Below are 21406 nucleotides of genomic sequence, written 5' to 3' on the forward strand. Positions count from 1 at the left end.
GTGTTGCTCCTGAAATGACGTGTGCAGGCAGCCTGCAAGGGCTGCCCTTGGACCCTCTGACTCGGGTGTGGAGACACATGAGCAATGACCATGTCAGAATGGGTCTCGGCAGCAACAGCATGGGTCCTACTCAACCTGGCTGTTGAAGCTGAGGCCATCCAGCAATGGTGCCCTCAGGCACAGTAGTTTTGCCTCTCTAAGGAGTGAAGAAATAAGCTTTTATTGTCATTTAAATGTTGTCATCATCTCTGAATTGTGTAGCCACAACTACGCCATGTAACTGCTTTCATTCTTCTCTAAGCCCATTAGTTGCAAGGATCTCATTAGGCAAGTAGAGACTTGTCCTCCTTCATATGGCCTTTACCATACCATGTTTTGTGCTCATAAAAGTTGCAATGAGGAAATGTTGTGCTGGATAATACCTTATGCAAAACAGATGGCACAAACACATCACTATTCAGACCTCTGTGAGTTACCTAGAGCAATGTAACTTATGGTGCTATAGTCTTTCAGTCTAAATAGTTTAACTGGTAATATTTTATTTAAGATAGTTCTCAAAATAATAGAGCAATAATCATAGACATAGCGAAATCCAGTAACAAATTAATGCTGCAAGTTAGGTAATTCATTAGCTTACAACACCATGTACCATTACAACAGGCTTTCTCCTGAGCCTGGTAAGACATTTCAATTGGAAGTGGAATGGTTTTGAAGTTCTTTTCAAACCCCAAAAGAAAAGCTTCATTCTGTCTACTCAGGGAGTGCAAAAGGTTCACAATTTTGAGCTTTAGTCTCGAAACAGAAATCTTTATTCAGACTGAAAAATTTAGCTAATTTGATGTTGAATTATTTATCACATTTTAAGATGAGGTTTTTGGATGGGACAAAGATGAACAAATACCAGTTTAGAAACAGTTAAAGATTTTGTCTGGTCTTTTCCTTTTTCTTTCTTTTTTGCGATACCCAATTTTGTGACATAAATGATAATAAAGCTTGCAAAGTCCCAGAGCTTCTCTCCAATTGATGTGGGTTTTGCTTTACCTCTAATTAAAACTTGGAACAATAGTTTCTTACTTAGCATCATGCATAGTAATTTTCTTTTTAAATCATATTTTCAGATGGTAGATGATAAAAATCACTCTGAGATCAAGACTTTGTGTGCTGAATTAATTAACAGAAAAGCAAATTAATGCACTTCTGTAGTAGAAATTAATAATCTTGAAAATGAACAGGTCTCTTTTTCCAACAGCGCGCTTTGATGAGTGTAGCTAACAATGTGAAATGCCAACACACAAGAAAAATGCTGTCTCCTCTCCTACCAGGCATGGGTGCTATATGCAGAACGTGCATTGGTGATCATTTTACAGCAGAGAATAAAAATCTTACACTCCCCAATAAAGCAAATAAAATTCAATGGCATCAAGAAAGAGCTGATCTTATGTGTCCATATATATGTATTACCTGGTTTTGTTCTGCAACAGCTGGCTTCTTCTAGGAGCTGTAAATTCAGCTTGGTGCTGAGCATGGTTATATAGAAAATGGAATAAATGACTGCATTTTTTATTAGAAAAGTATGAATGGCAGTGCAGGGAACTTGAAGAAGGGCTGACAGCAAAGCTGTCTTCTACTGTGGCGATGAAGTTTGGCCCGGGTGAAGCACGGCCTTTCCTCACTGCCCTCAGATGTCAGGACAGCACCAGGGATGGCTGCGTCCGGGAACGACGGGAAGGAAAACCAGGGCTTTGCTCTACTCCTACCTAGACTTGTTTATTCAGAGTTTCAAACCTGTCACAGGATCTGACTGAATCTCCTTGTCTTTGAGGGAGAAAATTGTTGGTACAAGTTTGTTCCTGAAGGGTTCTTCAATCCCTGTCTGTGAAAATAATTAAGAGAGAGAGCCCATTTGGAGAGGTCTTCAGTGTGTTACATGGGCGGCATTGTGGGAGGTAAATGAGGTGGCACTCCACTCAGGAATTGCACCAGCTCTGGGCAATGAGTTGGTTTTCAAATGCTACTGCTTCTGTAACAGAAGCATAATAAGCAACAAAACCTCACTGCTAATTCCGGTGGGTAGAGTCTCTAAGACACAGGTTAATTCCCTTAGCCACAGGAAACAGCCTGACAAAAAAAGTAACATTTATCCGGCAGCTGCTGTGAGTGCAACCGGAATGACAGATAGCCTGCAGCATTTTCTTCAGCAGCAGGTAGTCTCTTGCTGATTTCTTCTCAGCTGCTGTTTTAAGACTGACCTTTTACATGTTTTTTCTCTTAGTAAGTCTTGATAGAATTGCAGTCTAATTCTAAAAGCTTCTAATCCCAGAGGTAGCCCTTAACACCACTGAAATCAGAGGAAATAATTTCTAAAGCAATAAGTGCTTATGTGAGATGGGGACTGGACCCTTCCATTCCCAGGCAAGGACCACAGTGCCCAAGCTGGGGCAGCAGGCACCAGCCCATGACATTTCCAGTTCTTGAATTCCCTGTGCTATCCTGAAGAAATCTTGCACATTTTTTGCATCTAAACCAGAGATTAAAACACCTGTTAGATGAATGTGTATTTGAATGCAATTTGAAGTTAAAAGGATCACACAATAGGCTGTGGTTTTGTCTGCTGAGACTTCCAGACCTGCTGGTGGTTTTATTAAAACATCACCGTGGTCCTGACACGTCTGTTTCCATCTGCACACCCATCTGCGTACACAAAACAGCTTCAGAAGTGGGAGAGAGGATTGTTTTCAAATGCAGCAACCCAATAAATGATAGGTTACAAAGGACTTCACCAGTAAAGGTAATGGCTTATGCATTTCATCCTATCAAAACTCAAGCATGCTTCATTACTTAGGGTGAAACCTGAATGTACTGACATTCATGGCTTTTTGAAGGCTTTTTGAAGTTTTGCTTTTTTTAAGTTCATGGTCCTTTTGAATTTTTTTTCTTGGAACAGTTAGGCAAAGACACAGAGGAGATGAATGAATCCCCTCTGTGTTTAAGTAGTCAAATATGCAATTAATGGTAAACACCAGAGCCACCTTCCAGAGAATGAAAGCATTCACCACACCGTTGCCTTATTACTCATGCAAAGCTCCAGATAAGTTGTTTGCTAGGATGAACTTTGCCTCCTCATTTCCATACTCACAGGGATGGCTTAACTTGTAATCATTAATGAACTATCCCTGTAACAGACAGGTGACTGCAGTCTGGATATCATTCAGAGCTGCTTTGGGAAACCATAAGTTACTGAAAATGTCAAGCAGGTATCACAAAGCAGCAGCCGATGGCAATTTGGACCTCTTGAAAGAAGCCACTAGGAAAGACCTCAATACCTCAGACGAAGATGGGATGACACCTACTCTTCTGGCAGCATATCATGGGTATCTAGAAGCTCTGGAAGTCATATGCCGGAGGGGGTAAGTCAATCAGCCTCCACTGTGTAAAGTTTATGGCTCAAAACTATAACTCGTGTGCCATGTTTCTAATGCCCCAATGACCTCAGATCCAAAAGGCTGAAAATCCTGGTCATCTCTCTCAACGCATTACCAAGAATTGTTTCTCTTCATTCGCAATGGTTTAGGGCCAGAACCTTTGAGGTCTGCACATGTGGTTGCTGAAGCCACATCCCCATCAGTGGGACCATGCTGTATATGCAGCCTGCAGGGCGCAGTTAGCGGAAGCAGGGCCCTGGGACCTTGCCTCACCCTAATGGAGGAGAAGCTGGCCAACGACCTTTGATGATAATATTTGAAACAGGCTCTATCTCTATAGAGAAATGCATAGTTTGAAACATTTTTAGTAAAAAATCTCTCCCACTTTCTTCCCAAGAGCAGTCAGCAAACACCTGTGACGATTTAATGCTGTCCAGATGCAAGTCACAACTGATAGTTTTGAGACAGTAACATCTGTTTCAGAAGCTGTGGAAGGATCTTTGTAAACAGGGGGGGGAAAAAAAAAAAAGAAGGAAAGGAAGGTTTTCTACAGGTTTATTTTCTAATAGTCATATTTCTGTTTGGTATCACTTAAATGTACTACATGTTTAAAATGTATTATTGAAATGGTAACTACCTTCCCACCCTCCATACTTTCTTGCTTGGAGCCTATCTTTTAAGCTGTGATTTTATAATGAGATCTAATAGAAGAAAGTCTGTTCTTGTCTTGAGATACAGTTAATAAAATGTTATTTCTGGGCTGAGATGAAGATTAGCTTGACCTGTGTTTTCAACTATAATAGCTTAAAGAGGAGTGGAGAGAAAAGTTGAATAACTATTTGGATGTATCTGAGCTTTCTTTTATTGAAAAAAGTATTTAAAATATGGAATAAAAATAGGGTTTTCATAGCTATGCTTTGTTGAGCAAGCTGAGCACTGAGCTCAGGTGTGGCTGTAATAATACAATAAAAAAGACCTTTGGACTGCACAGTTATTGCTGTGTCCTCAGGAGAAGCAAAAATAGATTGACAGTTTTCCAACTCATATAATCGAGGCAGCTTCAAGGAAATATCTAAAGTCAATAAAGGTTTGTCCTTGAACACCTAGAAGACAGAACAGCTAGCTAAGGAACAAATAATGTTTTTCAAAATTAGATTGAAAAATGTCTTCTACCATGTAAGCTGATAAAAGTTACAGCAGATGACACAAAGATCAGAATTTCTATGTATTTGTTATTTAATGTACTTCTAACTCTTTTTCTGGATAGAGTTAACAGCTTTGGGACAGTATTGCCCTCAACAATCTTCAAACATGCTCATTCACCTCTGTTTTAATCCAGGATTTCCTGACATGATGAGCAGGCCGTGGCTGTCAGAGATATGGCTGTAGTTTCTCTGGTTTTCTAGGAAAAGCTGAATTTTAGAAGACACTCTATCTGTTCTGCAGTTAGTTAGTGCTTTCTTGTGAGAAAGTATTTTTATTATTTGTAACAAATTCATCCTTTCCTTGAAGAATTTTCCTGAGAGGCACTGAGATACAAGATGGTTTTCTTTAGGGTGGTTGCAGATTTTTGAACTCTGAAGCTTCACACTCAGCTCTTGGAGAATGTAGCAATACTAAGAATAAACCTCTTTCATCTTGAATTAGTTTGTCTTCTTGGGCATGAAGAGACCTTTTCTCTGCTCGCTTTGCAGGTACATGAATAAAGTCAAGAGCAAGTAGCAGATCTGCTCTCTTTTGTGAGAGCCTTTTTTGTGAGAGGAGGACAAGAACCCAAAGCAGATGTCAAACCTTATCCAAAGTCCCACTGAGCTTGGAACGGACACTCAAAGTTTGTTGGTTGTTTGAGACTCAAAGCCTGGCAGTCTTCAGGGGGAAAATAGAGTACAAGCAGCTGTGAAGGGACCTGGGGGAGGATGGATGACGCAGCACTTCCGAGGCTCAGGATACTGCAGCCCGTTTGCTAATGTGGGAATTCAGGAATCTGGCACAGGTGGCTGCAGCCGGGCAGTTCCCCAGGCAGAGCCACAAAAGCAGAAATATGTACACATGGCTGCTGTAGGAGCAAGTGGAGAAACTTTGATCCCCAGCTGCCACCTCCATGTAGAAATGCTGAGCTCTCGCAGCCTGCCGTGCTCCGACTTGCTGTTGTTCCTCAAGGCAAACAGCTTTGTGTCTTAGCTCTGCCAGGACCCCCAACCTCTCTGTTGCCTGTGGCATTTCAGGCTGAAGGAGGTTTTCAGATTTGGCCCTCAACAAACATGTTAGTGCTTTTTCTTCAGAGATACTCAAAGCCAGAGAACAGTGCCTTAAAGAGACTTTGTGATAGGATGTACCATTTCATTCATCGTACAACTGCCATAGGAAAGATCTCCAAGGCATTGAAATGCTTAAGATCCCAAAAGGTATAAATTCTCCTTGTAAATTTGGTTCTGGCTCTGAAATTATTAAAGGTTTTGGGCTGCTGTGGCTGCCTTGGTTATTGGTCACAAGACAACTCAAGCTCTGTTCTGAACATTGCTAATGTTGATCCTGCCAAATATGTATCTGTACCTGTGTATGTATCTGAGTATAGTACATGTATTCAAGTCAATTCTCATCTGCAAGGAGCAGTTCAGTGTGAAGACAGTGCAAGAGTTAAAAAGAAAGCAATGCTTTTCAGTAGCTTTGAATTTGGTTGAAAAGACGTGGTATTTTATTTTCAAATGAGCTTCTGCTTTTCAAACCCCCTGAGCAAAAGCAGCTTAAGGAGAACAAAAGATTGAAGAAAAACAATGGCATCTATCTGAGCTTAATATAATAGCAATGGAGACAAATGTGTAATCAGGACTTTACTCCTAATAATTTACCTATTACCTACCAAACAAGTTACTGCATGGGCTCATTAAATATATATCACTGTGGCAGTGAAGAATCCTCCAAATATTGCCCCTGTATTTCACAAGCAAAAGCGAAGAGTCACCAAAAAGCCTTTAAAATATTCCACACAAAAGCTATTGAAACATTTTTGCCATCAATTCCAGTGAGTGTAAACTGAAGCCTGAGCCCACTTGGAGCTGTCAGCAGCAAAGCAGAGCTGCAGCCTGTTCCCAGCACATGGGTGGCTGCTTATTTCTGTCCTATTGCAGAGGCAGATGAGACCAGCCAGGAGCAAAGCAAGCCCTGCCAGACCTTCGGATGGCACAAAGGAAATAGAGTGGCTCTGTTACAGGGAGTCACATATGCAGGCAGTCAGCCCCAACAAGCTTGCTTAATTCACAGACAGGCAGGAATTGGAGCTTATGCCACACATGCAGCCAAATTCAGTGCTTGTGTAGATGTAGCACCATTCTAGAGGATGGGCCTAAACTGACTCATTTTCACTGGGCTGTACTCCTCGTAGCGAAGCTGAGCTAAATGTTCAGTACTGTTCAGTCCCACTGCAGTGCTACGCTGGGGCATGTCCAGCTCATTGTATGCTTTTCCTTCTCAGAGGTGATCCGGACAAATGTGACATCTGGGGGAACACGCCTCTCCACCACGCTGCTTGCAATGGTCACATCCACTGCGTTTCCTTTTTGATCAACTTTGGTGCCAATATATTTGCTCTGGACAATGACCTTCGCACTCCCCTGGAGGTGGCTGCCAGCAGAGATCGCAATGAGTGTGTCAGAATCCTGGACAAAGCTGCTACTGAGCAAAACATGCTGAACCCAAAGAAGGTCTCTAAACTCAAAGCACAGGCCCAGAGGAATGTGGAGAAACAAATCAAGGAATGTGAGAAGCGACAAGAGAAACACCAGCATCAAATGAATCGCAATTATATGAAAGAAAAGGTTGGCACGGTGAATTCTTTCAAAGGGACACACTCCAGAGTAAAGGTGCCTAGTCTCTTTGCTTCAAATACAACAAGTCCTTTCTCAAAAAATCTGAAAGATACCTTCAAATTGAAGACAAAAAAGACAACTGACAGCACAAGAAGCCAGGAAACACAAAGCAATGATCAAAAGGATGATACAGGTAGGAGACCTGTGATGCATTTTTTCGATGAGAAGGAGGAGGATGAATTACTGAATGATCATGGAGAGAAAAACTGTTCTGATAGTGACAGTCAGCTCTCCATTTTTAAGCGACCGGGTCTCGGCAAGATTGTGTTTGGAAGGAATTTGGCTGCAGATGTAAATCCTGGAATTGTGTCTTCTGAGAAAGAAGGTGTAAGCTTTAAAATGTCCAGTGAGTTCTTTCAATATGAAAATGCTGCAAATGGCAGGGAAGATGATGCTGAAAATGCTGCTGAGATCCCTTGGTATGAGGAAGAAGTAATTTGGGATGATGAGGAAGCAGAGAACACACCCCTGGAGGTATTCCTAGCATCACAGATGCTGGATGAGTTTCTTCCAGTCTTTATGAGGGAAAAAATTGATTTAGATGCCCTGATGCTATGTTCTGATGAAGATCTACAGAGCATTCAGATAGAGCTTGGCCCAAGAAAGAAAGTCCTGAATGCTGTGAATAAAAGAAAACAAGCACTCAAGAACCCTGGAAAGACTGTAGATACTTGCTTATAAATTAACATACCTGTTCCTGTAAACTACACACTCATTCTTTTCCTCTTTCCAAAAACCATGCGATTCTTTTCAGATATCTGCTAGAGCAAAAGGCAGAGAGGATATCAGTTCCTTTAGAAAGTACATCAAGGACAAAGATTTTTCTTTACAGAGACACGGCTGTGATGCATGGGATATTAACTGAAGCATATCCTGCCAAAGAGCAAGAATGTAAAGGTAAAAAAGCTAAATCTATAGCTTTACACCTTTTTTCCCCCCTTTTACTACTGTTTATGGGGACTGGATTTCTTCTTGCCAGAATAACTTACAAAGTTGGTGAAGGCCAGCCACACTATATTCCTTTAAAAAGCCCTTGCATTCATCTCCAAAACCACAATGCAAACAACATTCCCAAAGGTTGAGAGCCTTGAGTTTTCTCCATTTTTTTCTGTTAGGTGGCTATAAATCACCCTTCCTAGTACTGATGCTATGTTAGAAGTAGCATCTGAATCTTTCATAATTTCAGTTATAGCTTATTGACTCTAATAGCCTCTGAATTCATGTGAATAAGACTAATTTAATAAAATTTTGTATTCTTGTCAGTATAGTGTTGTGCTACTGTATTGATATTAATTTAAAAATACATGAAGTACCTTGCCAGGAGATGTTTGGTGTGAGTTGTGTATTCTTTTCTCTTGTCTCATTAGACTTGATGCAGCTGCCAGCACCCATCACGTCTTAAATGGCATGAAGACAGCAATACTTTTAACTACAAGAAGCTGAGGTTTTATTTTCAACATTTTTAACCTGTTTTGGTTCCTATAAGATGTGTTTGCCCCGTGAGATCCCTGAAACCAGGACTCTTTTCACTCAGCATTTTCTGTTGGTTGTTGTCAGTGTTAGCCTGAAAACTGAATTAACACACACACACAGCTTGTGAAAAGAGAAAGAAAATAGGGATGTGCTTCTGTGGAATCTCCTGTTCTTTGCAATCTATCTGGAGGCATCCACAGCAGGGTTCCCTTCATCTCTCTCAGGCCTGTTCCCTTGGGAAGAGAGCCCTATCCGATAATCACTGCTGTTGAGTTTTGTGAATCTAACAAGGTGCTTGTAGCAGTCATGCTTTGGCTCAGATCTCAGATTTTAGAGGCACAATTATGAGCAGGTCTTTTATTTTTAAATCTCTTTTTATCACTATCCATTAGTCAGCTATCATTTTTTTCCTTAGGGATATACTGCATTTGTGGACACTAATGCTAGTCAATCAATTTTTTCATGTTTCCTTCTTCCCACATCTTCTTGCTACTTTGATTTGTGTATCAGAAATCCTTTTCTCGTCTGGACTTTACACTTCATTCTTTCCTCCTTGGATTCCCGTACTTCAGCAGGTTGGCAATTTTTTCTGTTAAGCTGTCACATCAAGGTCCTGTTCTGCACAACCTTACATGATTGCTGTGCTTAGTATGGTAATTAAATTAGACAGCATTCTCCTAGACTCCATGCTATTAACCTGCTGGGTTGTTCTCATTTTAGCTAAGAAACTCCCAAATGTTTAACAAAGAAAGGAGGAAATGGTGAACCTTATATATTTGAAGGCACATGATGAGCAGATTTTGAAGGGTCAAAACCTGTCACTCTCAAGTCATACAACTGATGTATTTGATGGTTCTTTACCTACTCAAATGCTTGTGACTTGCCCACAGCACAGCATGAAAACATCAGTGAGCAGCATCACTCCTGTAGGACCTGTCCAATAACTGCTCTCACCACAGAACAGCTTCAGAGGTTCTCTGATGGGCCCCAAGGAGCTCTGAACTTCACTGAAAATCTGCCTCTCTGCATATTCATCTATGAACCTGCCTGACTGCTGTGAGCACTGACAGAGGTGATGGGACAGATTATCCACACAGGAACTGATTGACTCAGTTGTCACAAGTATTCAGCATGTTCTGGTATGTCCTTGGGCATCCACAGTAACTCCGTGGAGCTAAATGATACAGCACAAGATCTGCAGGAAGGAGTTTATTGTCCTTCTGGAACTGCATCTAGAGACTAATTAAGAAGACCCAGAGCACATCACATGACACCTTTTTAAGCAACTCAATCAACCCCAATATACATATAATTATTGATACAGAGTAGTATTTTTTATTGCTTTATTTTTATGTGCAATAGTGCTGGTCTTTTTCTTCCAGGGTGGTCCTGGAATTTGGCCTCTGGTATAAAGCAGTCATGTGGAACAACTGGGCGGTGAGGGAAGAACAGTCACATTTCAGCTTTTTCCTCTTATGTGCTTTGCTGTTTTCAATTTTTTTCCAACAATGCCCTTTGTTTATTTTATAATTTGAACTATTTAAATTAGCAAATACCAAACCTGACTCCTTGGTAACATTCGTATAGTGCGGTTCAGTTGGAAAGACTTTATTTATTACATGTGCAATGTTATAGCCCAATCCAAACTCAGTCATGAAACCATGGGATCTCACAGGATCACAGCTCTCCCAAATGAAGGACTCCCCTTCCCGAGGAATTTAATACTCTGCAACAGACAGACATCCAAGAGTAGGGAACGTGCAGCATGGGACAATGACTGCAAAACTGTGTATCATACAGGGTAGAGCAGTCTCAATTTTGACACTCAGCAACCACGTTTACTGAGAAATTAGTTGCTGCAACAACTTGAATACTTCCTTCCTCATCTTCAAAAAAACCAACCCATCACACGAAAGTAACACACAACAAAATGCAAGTCAAAGAAAAAGAGCAGCATTCATTTAATTTTAACATAAAAGCAAGTTATAGAATGTCTTAAGAATGACTTTTAACACAAGGAAATTCCCTCCCCCCCCCCCAAATCTAAGGACAGCAACCCAAGCAACTCCATTGTAAGTGAATTGAATCCTCTTTATGAATTCAGAGGTACAAGAGTGAAGCCAGGCTCCCAGAACCTCCCGTTGCAAATGAAAGCAGAGAACACTCCAGGTTTTCAGAACCAGGTTTTTGGACTAGTTCCACCTACTTTTGAAGTGCACAGTCTGCAGAAGAGTACATGTGAAAAACTGTATTTTCCTTCTTCCCAAATACTGTCTGACTTCAAATTACAAACCTTGTTTTACAGAGGCACCAAACTGGGATAATATTGTTCTAAGTGGTAAATGCAAGTTTTCCTGCAGTTCTGGAATTAGGGAACATCAATGGCTGTCACATTTGGGTTAAGCTAGTGGAGTTCTCCATCACTGAAGTAACAGGCTGAGTCACATTTCTGAATACTGCAGAAGACAGAGAAAGCTTGAAGTGTGGGTAATTTTACTATGACTTAAAAATGCTAAAATTTAGAGACATTTGTGTTTTTTTCTGCTGATATGAAAAAGATCAATGGAGTCAGTTTTCTATCCACACAAACACATCCTTTGACCCTATTCACTTACTGGTCTGATACCCTTCCATGCTAAAACTCTACAGATTACAAACTCTGACACTTACTACTTTTTTCCAAGTAGTTTATACCAGGTTTATAATTTGGAGTATTCTTTATGTCACATCTGCACTGTACTCATTAACCTCTTCTACACTTACTTATGCACCATCAAGGGCTTTAATGCCAACTGCTTCTGAACCTCCTTCCTATTGCACTGTTCTACTGGCACCAATATTGAATGGCCATGTCATGTAATCCTTCCAAAGAGTGAAGAAACACTTAATAGACTGCATGAAATATGTAAGTAGAAATAAAATTTCATAAGGCACAACTCTAGCCTGAGACAGGAATTTGTTTCCAGGGCAGTAGTTGTTTTTCAGCAGATGCTCAATTTTTTGTAAGGCAGTTGCATAACAGCACAAAACTGGAACTTCTCCTTATGTAGAACATCACTGGGTTCCTCCGCCAAGAAAGCATCATGGGAATTCCCACCCCAGAAAACACACGCTGGGATAAAAGAATTGCAAACTGAACCATGGTACAGCCAAGCTGAAAATATTTGCCTGTATACTTGTTTATTCTACTGAAATCAATTTGCACAGTTACAACCTTCAAGAAGCTTTGAAACAGAACTTAAAACCACAATAGATTAACAAAACCTCCCTACAGAATACAGATAAAAGTTAAATCAAAACACAGTTTTAGTGCTCACATTTTAGGTCATTTCTTGTAATATGAAAATGGCAATATCCCACCCAGGAAAGTACTAAGAGAGGTATTCAGTATACCTCTCTTTTCCTCCCAGTTAGAGGTACATAACATTAGCTCTGATTTTCTGCACTCTAACTCTTCCTGAGCCAGGTCTTTTACAAAAACAGACAAATTTAACTGTATGGAGGCATCATTATTTATATAAACTCCCACTCCAGAGTGTGCTCTTAAATGAAAAAACACAGGGTCCGAGGGCAGGGAAGGGGGTTGTGGGGGGTGAAAGTAAGGATGGTGACTTCCAGATCTCAGTCTGGGCTGGAAGGGGTGTCCAGAAGTCACAGGTGGGCTGTGCTCCCAGGAGAGACTGTTACTGTCAGCACAGCACTGAAACCCACAGATGCATTTAAAGTACCATCACAGGTAAATATGATCCCACAGTCCATTATCCCACCTGATATATTTTACTCCAGTATGAATTACCTCTCTAAAAACATGAAATCCACCCACAGATTGGTATAATTCCGGAATTATACCAAAATATGTAAAAAAACCCATACCCACGTTAGTACCACTGCAAACATCTAATATTTGCCATTACATGAGAAATACTCCTTAGTAATACTGCAGGTATCTAATACTTGCCATTAGAAAACAGTAGAAGTTAGTCTATTGCTGACATTTTACTTTTCATTCTTGAATGTTCTAGAAGGGTTACACTGAGAGAGGATTAGTGCCTTTCTTGTTAACAAAAGATCCAAGGAAACTAAGTGCAAACAGTTTTCCTGGCCTCACTGGCATTGTAGACTTCTCTCTATTTACCAGCTGACCATGAATCATAAACAAATTTTGCTGCTACTGTATCTTCAACTGCCATCCCTGAAAAAGAATTAAAGTCACCTTCAGACAATTCTTCATCTGCACAAAGCAAATTCACTTCAGAAGGGAAGGAGAGGACTCAGGAAGTTATCCAACTTGACAGGAACAGAAATAATTTCCCATCCCAAACAATTAGTGTTACATTCAAAGTTTATAGCCATCCTCTCTTGGTGTGCTATATGAAGGTAAGGTAATAGCATGAATCTAATTTTCAGTGTTCCAATCACACCTTGGCCCTTTCAGACATGTCCTGCAGCTCAGAGCACGGTAATCCATGACTGCTCCCAATCTTAGCCCCAGACATCAACTCCAACCCCACAGTACACTGCCACATTGTCTGCAGGTCAGGCAGCCTCCAGGGGCAGCTCAGCAGGGTGTTCAGGTTGCAGCTGTATTAACAAACACTGCAGCCGTGTGCTGAACAACTGAAAGGGAAAACGGACTTCTTCCTATTGTTTGTTTGCTTTCCTATCACTTTTCATTACATCAGTCTTACAAGATAAATAAAAAGGGAAATTGAAAGGGAAAATGCAAATCACATTCTAGTTCCCTGTGGACAGTGCATTGCCACAGCAGGTTTGAAGATGAGCAGGGGCTTTCCCACGCACGGGGGACCTAATAAATAACAGGGCATTGTTTTCTGTCAGGCTTGTACACAGGAGGGGTTGTTCTTACCCAGTGATTTAAACACAGTTGTTTTCTCAGGCAGGGCTGGTTTTGTACCCTTCAATACTTCTCCCAGCTCAGCAAAAATCTCTGCCTGTGAAACAAATACATATTGATTCAAAACCATAATATCCATACATATGTTAAGAGAAGATTTTCTGTGTGACTCCAAAAGAGAACTCCTCCTCCAGTTCTGCTGTCCCAGAACTCACTCCATTCCATGGTGAAGCAGATCAGTATTCAGACAAACAATACAGAAACTGGACAGAAATCACAGAGGAGTGGAATGGTCTTCAGAGAAAAACAGCTCGCAGACTTTCCCTAATAAGTTTTTTTTACAGTGGCTATCTTGTTACTTGTCCAACAAAACACATGTGATTCCACACACCTTACCATAATCAGACCTCTTATGTTAAACCTCAAAAGTGGAAATCCCACTTGTTCTGCAGAAACATTAAAAGAGAAAAAGAAAACTCCATTTAGGCAAGAAGAGTCCCTGTTGTTAAATCCCTACAGGTTACTAACTGCTTGGCTTCTGTCATCCATCCACTAGAGGCCTGATGTGTGTCAAACACACTGAAATCTTAAGGGAAGAAAGTCACAGGTTCTCGTGACTAGATCTGAAAACTACTTAACATAGCTACTAAACATTGCAAGAACGTAGGTCTCTCAAAAACAATATGTTGCTATCGTACACAAAGGCCAATGCTGAAAACAATGCTGCTGTAATATGGTGTCACATAATGGCTGATACAGAGGTTGCATGGTTTTGGCATAGACACATGGAAGTCTCAGTCTGACACCAGTTTCTTTCACCCTGTGCCTGGAAAGCCAATTGCCACAAAAATAAAGTCTATAATTTAAGAAAGTCTTACCCCTGATAATATAACATCTCCTGATTCTGTAAGAGCAGCCTCTCTGGAATCCACAAACAGAACAGAATTCTTCATCAGTTCATTGTCCAGTTCTCTCCAGTCTGGTCTACTTGCTCCAACAGCTAAGACAACAAAACTGATGAGCTCGGGAAGAATATTTAAAACAAGTGCAAACCACATTTTGTCCAAAAGACATGTAAAGTAACAATGGACACTGTTGTGGAAACATAATACACAGACAATCTGACGTTAGCACTGAAGACATGTTGACTGATAATACAACTAAAAATAGGATGTGCCTGAACAACTGGGAAAAAGCCACTTTTTTTGGCTTCAGCTCTAACACTAACATATGTATATATATATATATACACACACACATTTAGTCTGTTTCAACTCGGTGCTACCCCCCTGAATTCCCACTGATGTAGATGAAGGACACCATTGTGTTCAACCCTACAAATTACAGCTCATTAAGATGTACAGCATCTTTGACCTCTAGTCATGCAGATGCTGCTGCTGACAAGTCTTACAGTCCCCAGAAGCACAGCTGGAACAACTGGAATCAACTGGCCTTTGCATTTCAACCTGCTAAAGCATTAAATTGCAACTCTTCAGGAAACAGAAGTGAGATTACTTGCTGGCAGTTTCCACCTCTTTGGCACACTAGTCAAACTGCCCCTTCCAAATAATGCTGGCAAAGAAGGGGAAGTATCACTGCTTAGCCCTTTGTTACCCAGTATCTATATGAGAAATGTAAAGATATATGTAACTATGTATAGGTATGAAACAAACAAGTCTTTGCCAGCAGCTTTGAAAATGGTAGCAATAAATGGGTGCTCCTCTAAAACATTCAATATTTGATTTGTCAGTAGAATATCCTTGCCAGCATACTCTGGGTAGCTGAGGCCTAAGAAAATCAACTCTTTGTCCATTATCTCTTGTACCCTTGTCTTTCATCAGACTATTACCAAATGCCCTGCATTTTATAGTCCTTTTATTTGATTCAGACTGTTATGTTCCTATAGAAAAAAAAGCCAAAGATGTGAAGAATGCATCAAATATCCTGGACAGATGAGAACCAAGTTATTGTACAACAAAGACTTGCTCATGTGGACAGAGAGTTCAAGACTACTAATTAGGATTTTTAAATCTGTAGCCTTCCATTATTTATTTGTAACCTTATAAGCAGTACAACAGTTGAGCAGACTATGTATTTTCACTTATCCAAAGAAACTGAAAACTAATCAAGGAGCTTCACTTTTTAAATGCAGCAATACCACTACCAACTTCTTGTGGGCTAAAAAAAAAAAAAACTCACCCTGAAAAAGCCAAAAAGAACACAACCCTGAAGAAAAACAAAACAAACAAAGAAGAAAAAAAAAAAAAAAAGAAAAAAAAAAAACACACACAAACAACAAACAAACCACAACCACCAAACCAGTTATCCTGTAGTCAAACACAGTGTCCAGGTATCATGGAATAAGTTTCATGTTGCCTGAACGCCTCTTCAAACAGCACAAATGCCTCAGTGGAGAGAAGAATATAAAAAAACAAAGAAAGGAGAAAGGTCTTTGTGTATGTGCTGCCTCAGTGACTGTAGACCTTAACTGATTTTGGTTATACTTCTGGCTTCCACACCGTGACATAACACAGACCACAACATTCAAACACAAAGGACTAAACTGAGTTTGAAAAATTGGTAGTATGCTGCTTATGTGAGATCTTTCTTTAAATTGTTCCTTTTGACAATTTGCTTTTGTCTGATTAGCACACTATTTAAAAAGTACACAAGGTCATCTCAACCAGGCCCACAATGGATAAAATAAACACGTGGGCATGTCCAGAGACTTTGAACAATAGTGTGACAACATCAGTACAAGGGAAGCAAAAAAATGAGCCCCCAAAACCTCACCATAGTTAGAGGTGAAATTACAAAGTTCTTAACTCAGTTATTGATTTATTCTTTTTACTGGAGTTAAAAAGTTGCAATGTGACCAGCCCAGAAAGAAGCAAACAAAGGAGCTTACACAATTGGTTAAAGAAAAAGATGACAAATACCAGGGAAACATTACAATGTGCAGGAATCACTTTGGAAAGAACATGCTTGTATGGGTTATTTAAATGGAGAGCAAGGTGATTATCAAGTAACAACATGATGGCAAATATGATACACCACTAAGTAAAATAATCATATCCCATGCTCTAGCAAACACCCAGTGCTGGACAGTGCAGTAGGCTCCAGACAACCAGGAAGACAGATCTGGGAGAAGTGGTCTGCACCAAGCATCCATTCTGAGAAGCTTCTTTTCAACAGTTTTTGATGTTAAGCAATAATAAGTATATCATTTAAACAACTCAATAATAGATATATCATTTGAACAATGAGAACCTAGCATACCATTGACATGAGCACCTGGTTTGACCCAGTCTCCAAATAAAATCGGTGTTGTTGCCATGGTGACTGTTACAATCACATCAGCCCCAGTCACTGCCTCCTGAGCCGAGGAGCAGACCTGCACTGGGCCAGGAACGGACTCAGCAAACTGCACCGCTCTCTCCTTGGTGCGATTCCATATCCTCACCTCCAAGGAAAAGACACACAGATCAGCTTGGAGACTTTCTCCTTGCTGAAACAAAACACTTCAGTGTTTAGTATTAGCTAGTAGACAGTTACACATATCATAAAGGTGTTTTTTTTTTTTTTTTCCCTCTTTAATGTTCTCATCATACAAGTGGCTAAATTTCATGTGTGTGTAGCCACATTTGAATAACTGTTCTGTGATGCCAGAATAATAGCTCCTTATAGAGCTGTATTTATAAAATACAAATACTTCCAATAAATATATTTAAGGGAAAGTCACAGAAAGCTTGTCTCAGTATGGCATCCACAGCAGGATTTCTCAGACAAAGAGAAAAAGCCATCTGGAACAACTTTGTGTCCAATTCCCCTCCCCTTTTTTTTTTTTTTTAGACCAACATTTGAGCAAGAAATTCTATAGCTGTTCAGAATATTCTTGGGGTTTGTAGAAACAGAGTCAAAATATGATTAATCCCTTAACTTCTGTGGTGGGTTAACCTTGGCTGGATGCCAGGTGCCCGTTCTATCACTCCCCTCCTCAGTAGGATGAGGTGGGTGGGAAAAAAATAAGATAGAAAAAAACTCCCAGCCCACTGCCCGTTGTAAGTGGAATGTTGGAGATAGGGCTGTGATGCTGTGCAGCACTGCTCATCAGCAGCCAAAACATTGGTGTGTTATCAACACCTTACCAGCACAAAGCACAGCACTGTGAGGGCTGCTATGGGGAATACTAACTCCATCTTAATTTGACCAAATACAACTTTGTTGGCTGCACTTTATCATAAGAGCTCCTGAAATATAATAGAGAAAAATAAATGTATCTTGTTAAAATGTGTCCATTACCTCTTTAAATGTGAACAGTTCTGTGAAGATATCATAATGGCTGTATGCTTGAACACCAGCTCCCAAAATGCACAGCACTTCTGCAAAAGCTGGCATTAACAACTAAACAGTATCAAACAAAAAAACCAGTAAGAACAATATATTCACAGATATGACAAATACATACAAAAAAAAACACCACACAAAAAAGAGAAAGCAGTATCCTTAGTCCTTTTAAAGAAAAAAAAAAATATAAAAACTAGTATTGATTCATATTAATACAAAAAAAATTAAATTACCATCATATATATATATTTAAAAAAAAGTCAAAGCTAGTGTCAGTAACCAAGTACATCTTGGCTTAATTCTGGTTTTGAATTGTCTGAATCTTGAAATTCAGGCTTAACATGCAACAACATGAGCCAATGCAAATTCTGGAGCCTCAGCACACTAATATTAGTATAATTATTACACCTATGCAACTAACTAAGGGTTGATGTTCTGCACTGGCTGAAAAGAAGGCTCAGAATACTGAAAGCTCTCAGCACTGATAATGGTAGTTGCATGGGTAAGCTGGTCCTGACAATCCCACACAACCTTCTTTTTCAGTTCACTGAAGCCATAAATCATACCACAAGCATATCCTGGCATTGTAAGAGCCATAACAGTACACATCAAGCATTGTAAAAATAGGGATGGTTCCAAGGAACACACAAAAGAGTTCTATAGTTGCTCTTGATTTTCTGGTTTAGTTCTTGCCTGTGATTCACCAGCACTTGGCAAAGGGCAAGAGAGGGCTGCTGGAGTCCAGCCCTAAGCTATCCTTGTGTCTTGTTTACGCATTTGCTGCGGCCTCCTGCTTCCACATAAAAAAAAAAGCTTTAGAATTGTCTAGGCTCTCAACATTTATTCTGCTGTAAATACATTGAATAAAAATCTCATTGGCCCTATTTTTCAGTAGCAAGAACTCATTTAACGTTCCTCTCAAAGACTCTGAAGCACTTATTTCAAAGGTTCCTTGCAAAAAAAACACAGCTCTTAAAAAAAACAAGTGCCATAAAGAGAACAAGATGACAACTATGAGCTAAACTCAAACACTCCTGAAAATTTCTCAAAACAACTGACAACAAATGAAAGATCTAATCTTGAAGTCCCTTCAGCAGCCAAGCTCCTTTGAGATTAGCAGAGCCTTGACTGTGTAAAAACTGTCAGAACTGCCCAAGTGTAGAATGGTGGAGATGAAAGAGGTCCCATAACCTCATGTCCAAGGAATCCATTGTGATTGTTCTGTCCCTGGGTTCAGGGGGAGCTCATTGGGACAAGTTCTTCACACCAATTTTGCATCAATTTAGTTCTCTTGCCATGAACAGAGTCATGCTGGCAGGAAGACTGCAGCTAACCAAGTGGTGAGATCAGCCTTCATTCTGATGCAAAGCTGATGGGTGAAGAACAGAAGTTATTTTTCAGGTCTGTTGCTCTTCTTATTGCCTCATCCTTTGAGGTGAGGACTAAAACCCTCCTATGCAATGGACGCTGACTTGCTCTCTTCCCAGAAAGCATTCCCAGAGACTGTATTTGTCCAGACAAATACAGTTTTTAAAAAAATAATTCCAATTCAACGATTTCCAGCAGAAACTGGAATGATGTAAAGCAAGCTACAGCAAGATTCACCTCACTTGCCTTCAAACACTGAAGTTTATGGCTGTAGTCATGGATCTGGACATCTTCCAGTGACAAGAAATAAGCTTACAGACACCTCTGGACAAGCCACCCATCCATCCTGGGCATCACCTATCTCAGGAGGACCTACATTACCCACTGGAAATGTGCCTTTTTCCCCACTCTCTCCAAAATGTGCACACACTTGTCCTGGTTCAACAGCGGCAAACTAATGTCTAAAGGAATGGAAATTATCACCACAGCAACATCACCCAAAGACATAAGGGAACACGTTAAGAAAAGCAGAAAATGAAGAAAATGACAGAGGAAGACACCTCAGTAGATTCCCAGAAGAGTGTGCAGACCAAGCCACAAAAACATACCTCGGACTCCTTCTCCAAACACACAAATTGTTAAGCCAGACATGACTCACTCAAAACAGAAAAGCCCAATTTTAAGTTTTCCCTGAGGGTATATACATTATCATAAACCTAATTTAAAGTTGTATTTGATAAAAAGTCATATACTGAAGGCTGTTTACATCATTCCTTCTAGTTATTTTCTATATAACACCATTAAATGTCCCAATTTATTAAAGAGAAGCACATACCTTGGTAGCAATTGCAGAAACTGCAGCTGTTCGTTTTGCTGTAATGACACTGCCATCTAGGAGCTTCAAGTTAAAAAAAAAAAATAAAAAAAAAATAGAAGTTCAAACAGTCTGAAACAAACTCCAAAAAATATAAGTAAATACCAGTTTCATCTACCTGGCCCTCCAATGCAGAGGACAGAGCAATATAACTGCAATCCTCTGCACTCCAGTAAGACCAGGGACCAGCACAAAGTGCCAGCTGTTCACAAACCCTGCACTATGTCTGTGGAAAGGGATGCCAGGGAACTGTGGCATTTCTTTAATGAGTTATCACACACAGTGGGACACTCCTGCCTCAAGGTGTATTAGCTACTGTCTACAAATGAACTAAGGGGCTTAAAAAGCTGGCATGTTTTCTGACACAGTTGAGCAGTAAGTCCAGTAGAGTTTTCATGGTCAGCTTCGGCCCTTTCATAATCATTATTACTAAGGTGTAACAAAAATGGTCAATATTCTAAAAAATAAAAAATCTTGACTTTCTTAAACAAACAAAACAGACTCCGAATACTATTCCACTATACCAATTGTGACTCTCTTGATTGGTTCAAGACAAATTATCTAGTCAAAGTTTTATTTTTTCCTTTCAAATACAAAGCAAACTTTCACCCTTTTTCTTCCTCCTCCTCCTCCTCCTTCCCCTCGCCCCCCGTCCCCCAGCCAATAGATTCCCTTCCTATCACAAGCAACAGTAAAGAGCAGCCAGAGTACAGTTTAACACAGATGAAAGGTGTAAGGCTTGAGGCCAAACCCTCATTCAGCACAAACGCATTTTCACTGATGGTGGGGGTAAACAGACCCTTTTACACCAGCTCCAGCTTCTGTGAATCAGACGGGAGAACGGGTAAGAGCATTAGCAGAAAAATGCGGAAACATGCACAAAACTCACAGCTATTAAAGAGCCATTTCTTGGGTCAAATAAGAGAACGGTTGCTTGGTGAGAAGGCACAGAGGAATCCTTCTTGTGCTCGTAAAAGGTGACCAACTTGGTTGTCAGAGCATCGTCTACAGCACTGTAAGCAGGCATGACTCCCAGGTACCTTGTAAGAGAATCACCTTCATCACTTAAGCACCCGCGGCACGGGAGCCTACAGCCAGCGGGTGCTTAACATCACTCGGCTACCGAGCAGTTAATCGGTAACCCGGTACCAACGCCGCTCTCCGATGCTCCAGCTCCTCCGTCCCGTCCCGTCCCGTCCCC

At 40.4% G+C, this 21406-nt stretch overlaps 2 protein-coding genes across 2 annotated transcripts; one reads left to right on the forward strand and one right to left on the reverse strand.

Moving 5' to 3' along the window:
* The first annotated feature begins 3243 nt into the window (after window positions 1-3243).
* ANKS4B (ankyrin repeat and sterile alpha motif domain containing 4B) lies at window positions 3244-7969 on the forward strand. The gene is made up of 2 exons (XM_008935864.1): window positions 3244-3407; window positions 6895-7969. The coding sequence occupies exons 1-2, from the start codon at window positions 3244-3246 to the stop codon at window positions 7967-7969; spliced, it is 1239 nt and encodes a 412-aa protein (XP_008934112.1).
* A 4919-nt stretch (window positions 7970-12888) lies between these two features.
* Window positions 12889-21245, reverse strand: CRYM (crystallin, mu; the record flags this gene model as incomplete). Its single annotated transcript, XM_008935866.1, has 7 exons — window positions 12889-12953; window positions 13629-13713; window positions 14495-14616; window positions 16896-17079; window positions 17919-18020; window positions 20167-20229; window positions 21095-21245. Coding segments are annotated over 7 exons (772 nt in total), but the record flags the coding sequence as incomplete, so codon positions are not given.
* Between the last annotated feature and the right edge of the window lie 161 nt (window positions 21246-21406).

The sequence above is a fragment of the Merops nubicus genome, unplaced genomic scaffold (genome assembly GCF_000691845.1).
Source record: "Merops nubicus isolate BGI_N331 unplaced genomic scaffold, ASM69184v1 scaffold29862, whole genome shotgun sequence".
Classification (NCBI taxonomy): domain Eukaryota; kingdom Metazoa; phylum Chordata; class Aves; order Coraciiformes; family Meropidae; genus Merops; species Merops nubicus.

Coding starts and splice junctions, on each gene's coding strand:
- ANKS4B (XM_008935864.1), top strand. CDS start 3,244: ATGTCAAGCAGGTATCACAAAGCAGCAGCCGATGGCAATTTGGACCTC. Junction 3,408..6,894: donor GAAGTCATATGCCGGAGGGG/GTAAGTCAATCA, acceptor TTTCCTTCTCAG/AGGTGATCCGGACAAATGTG.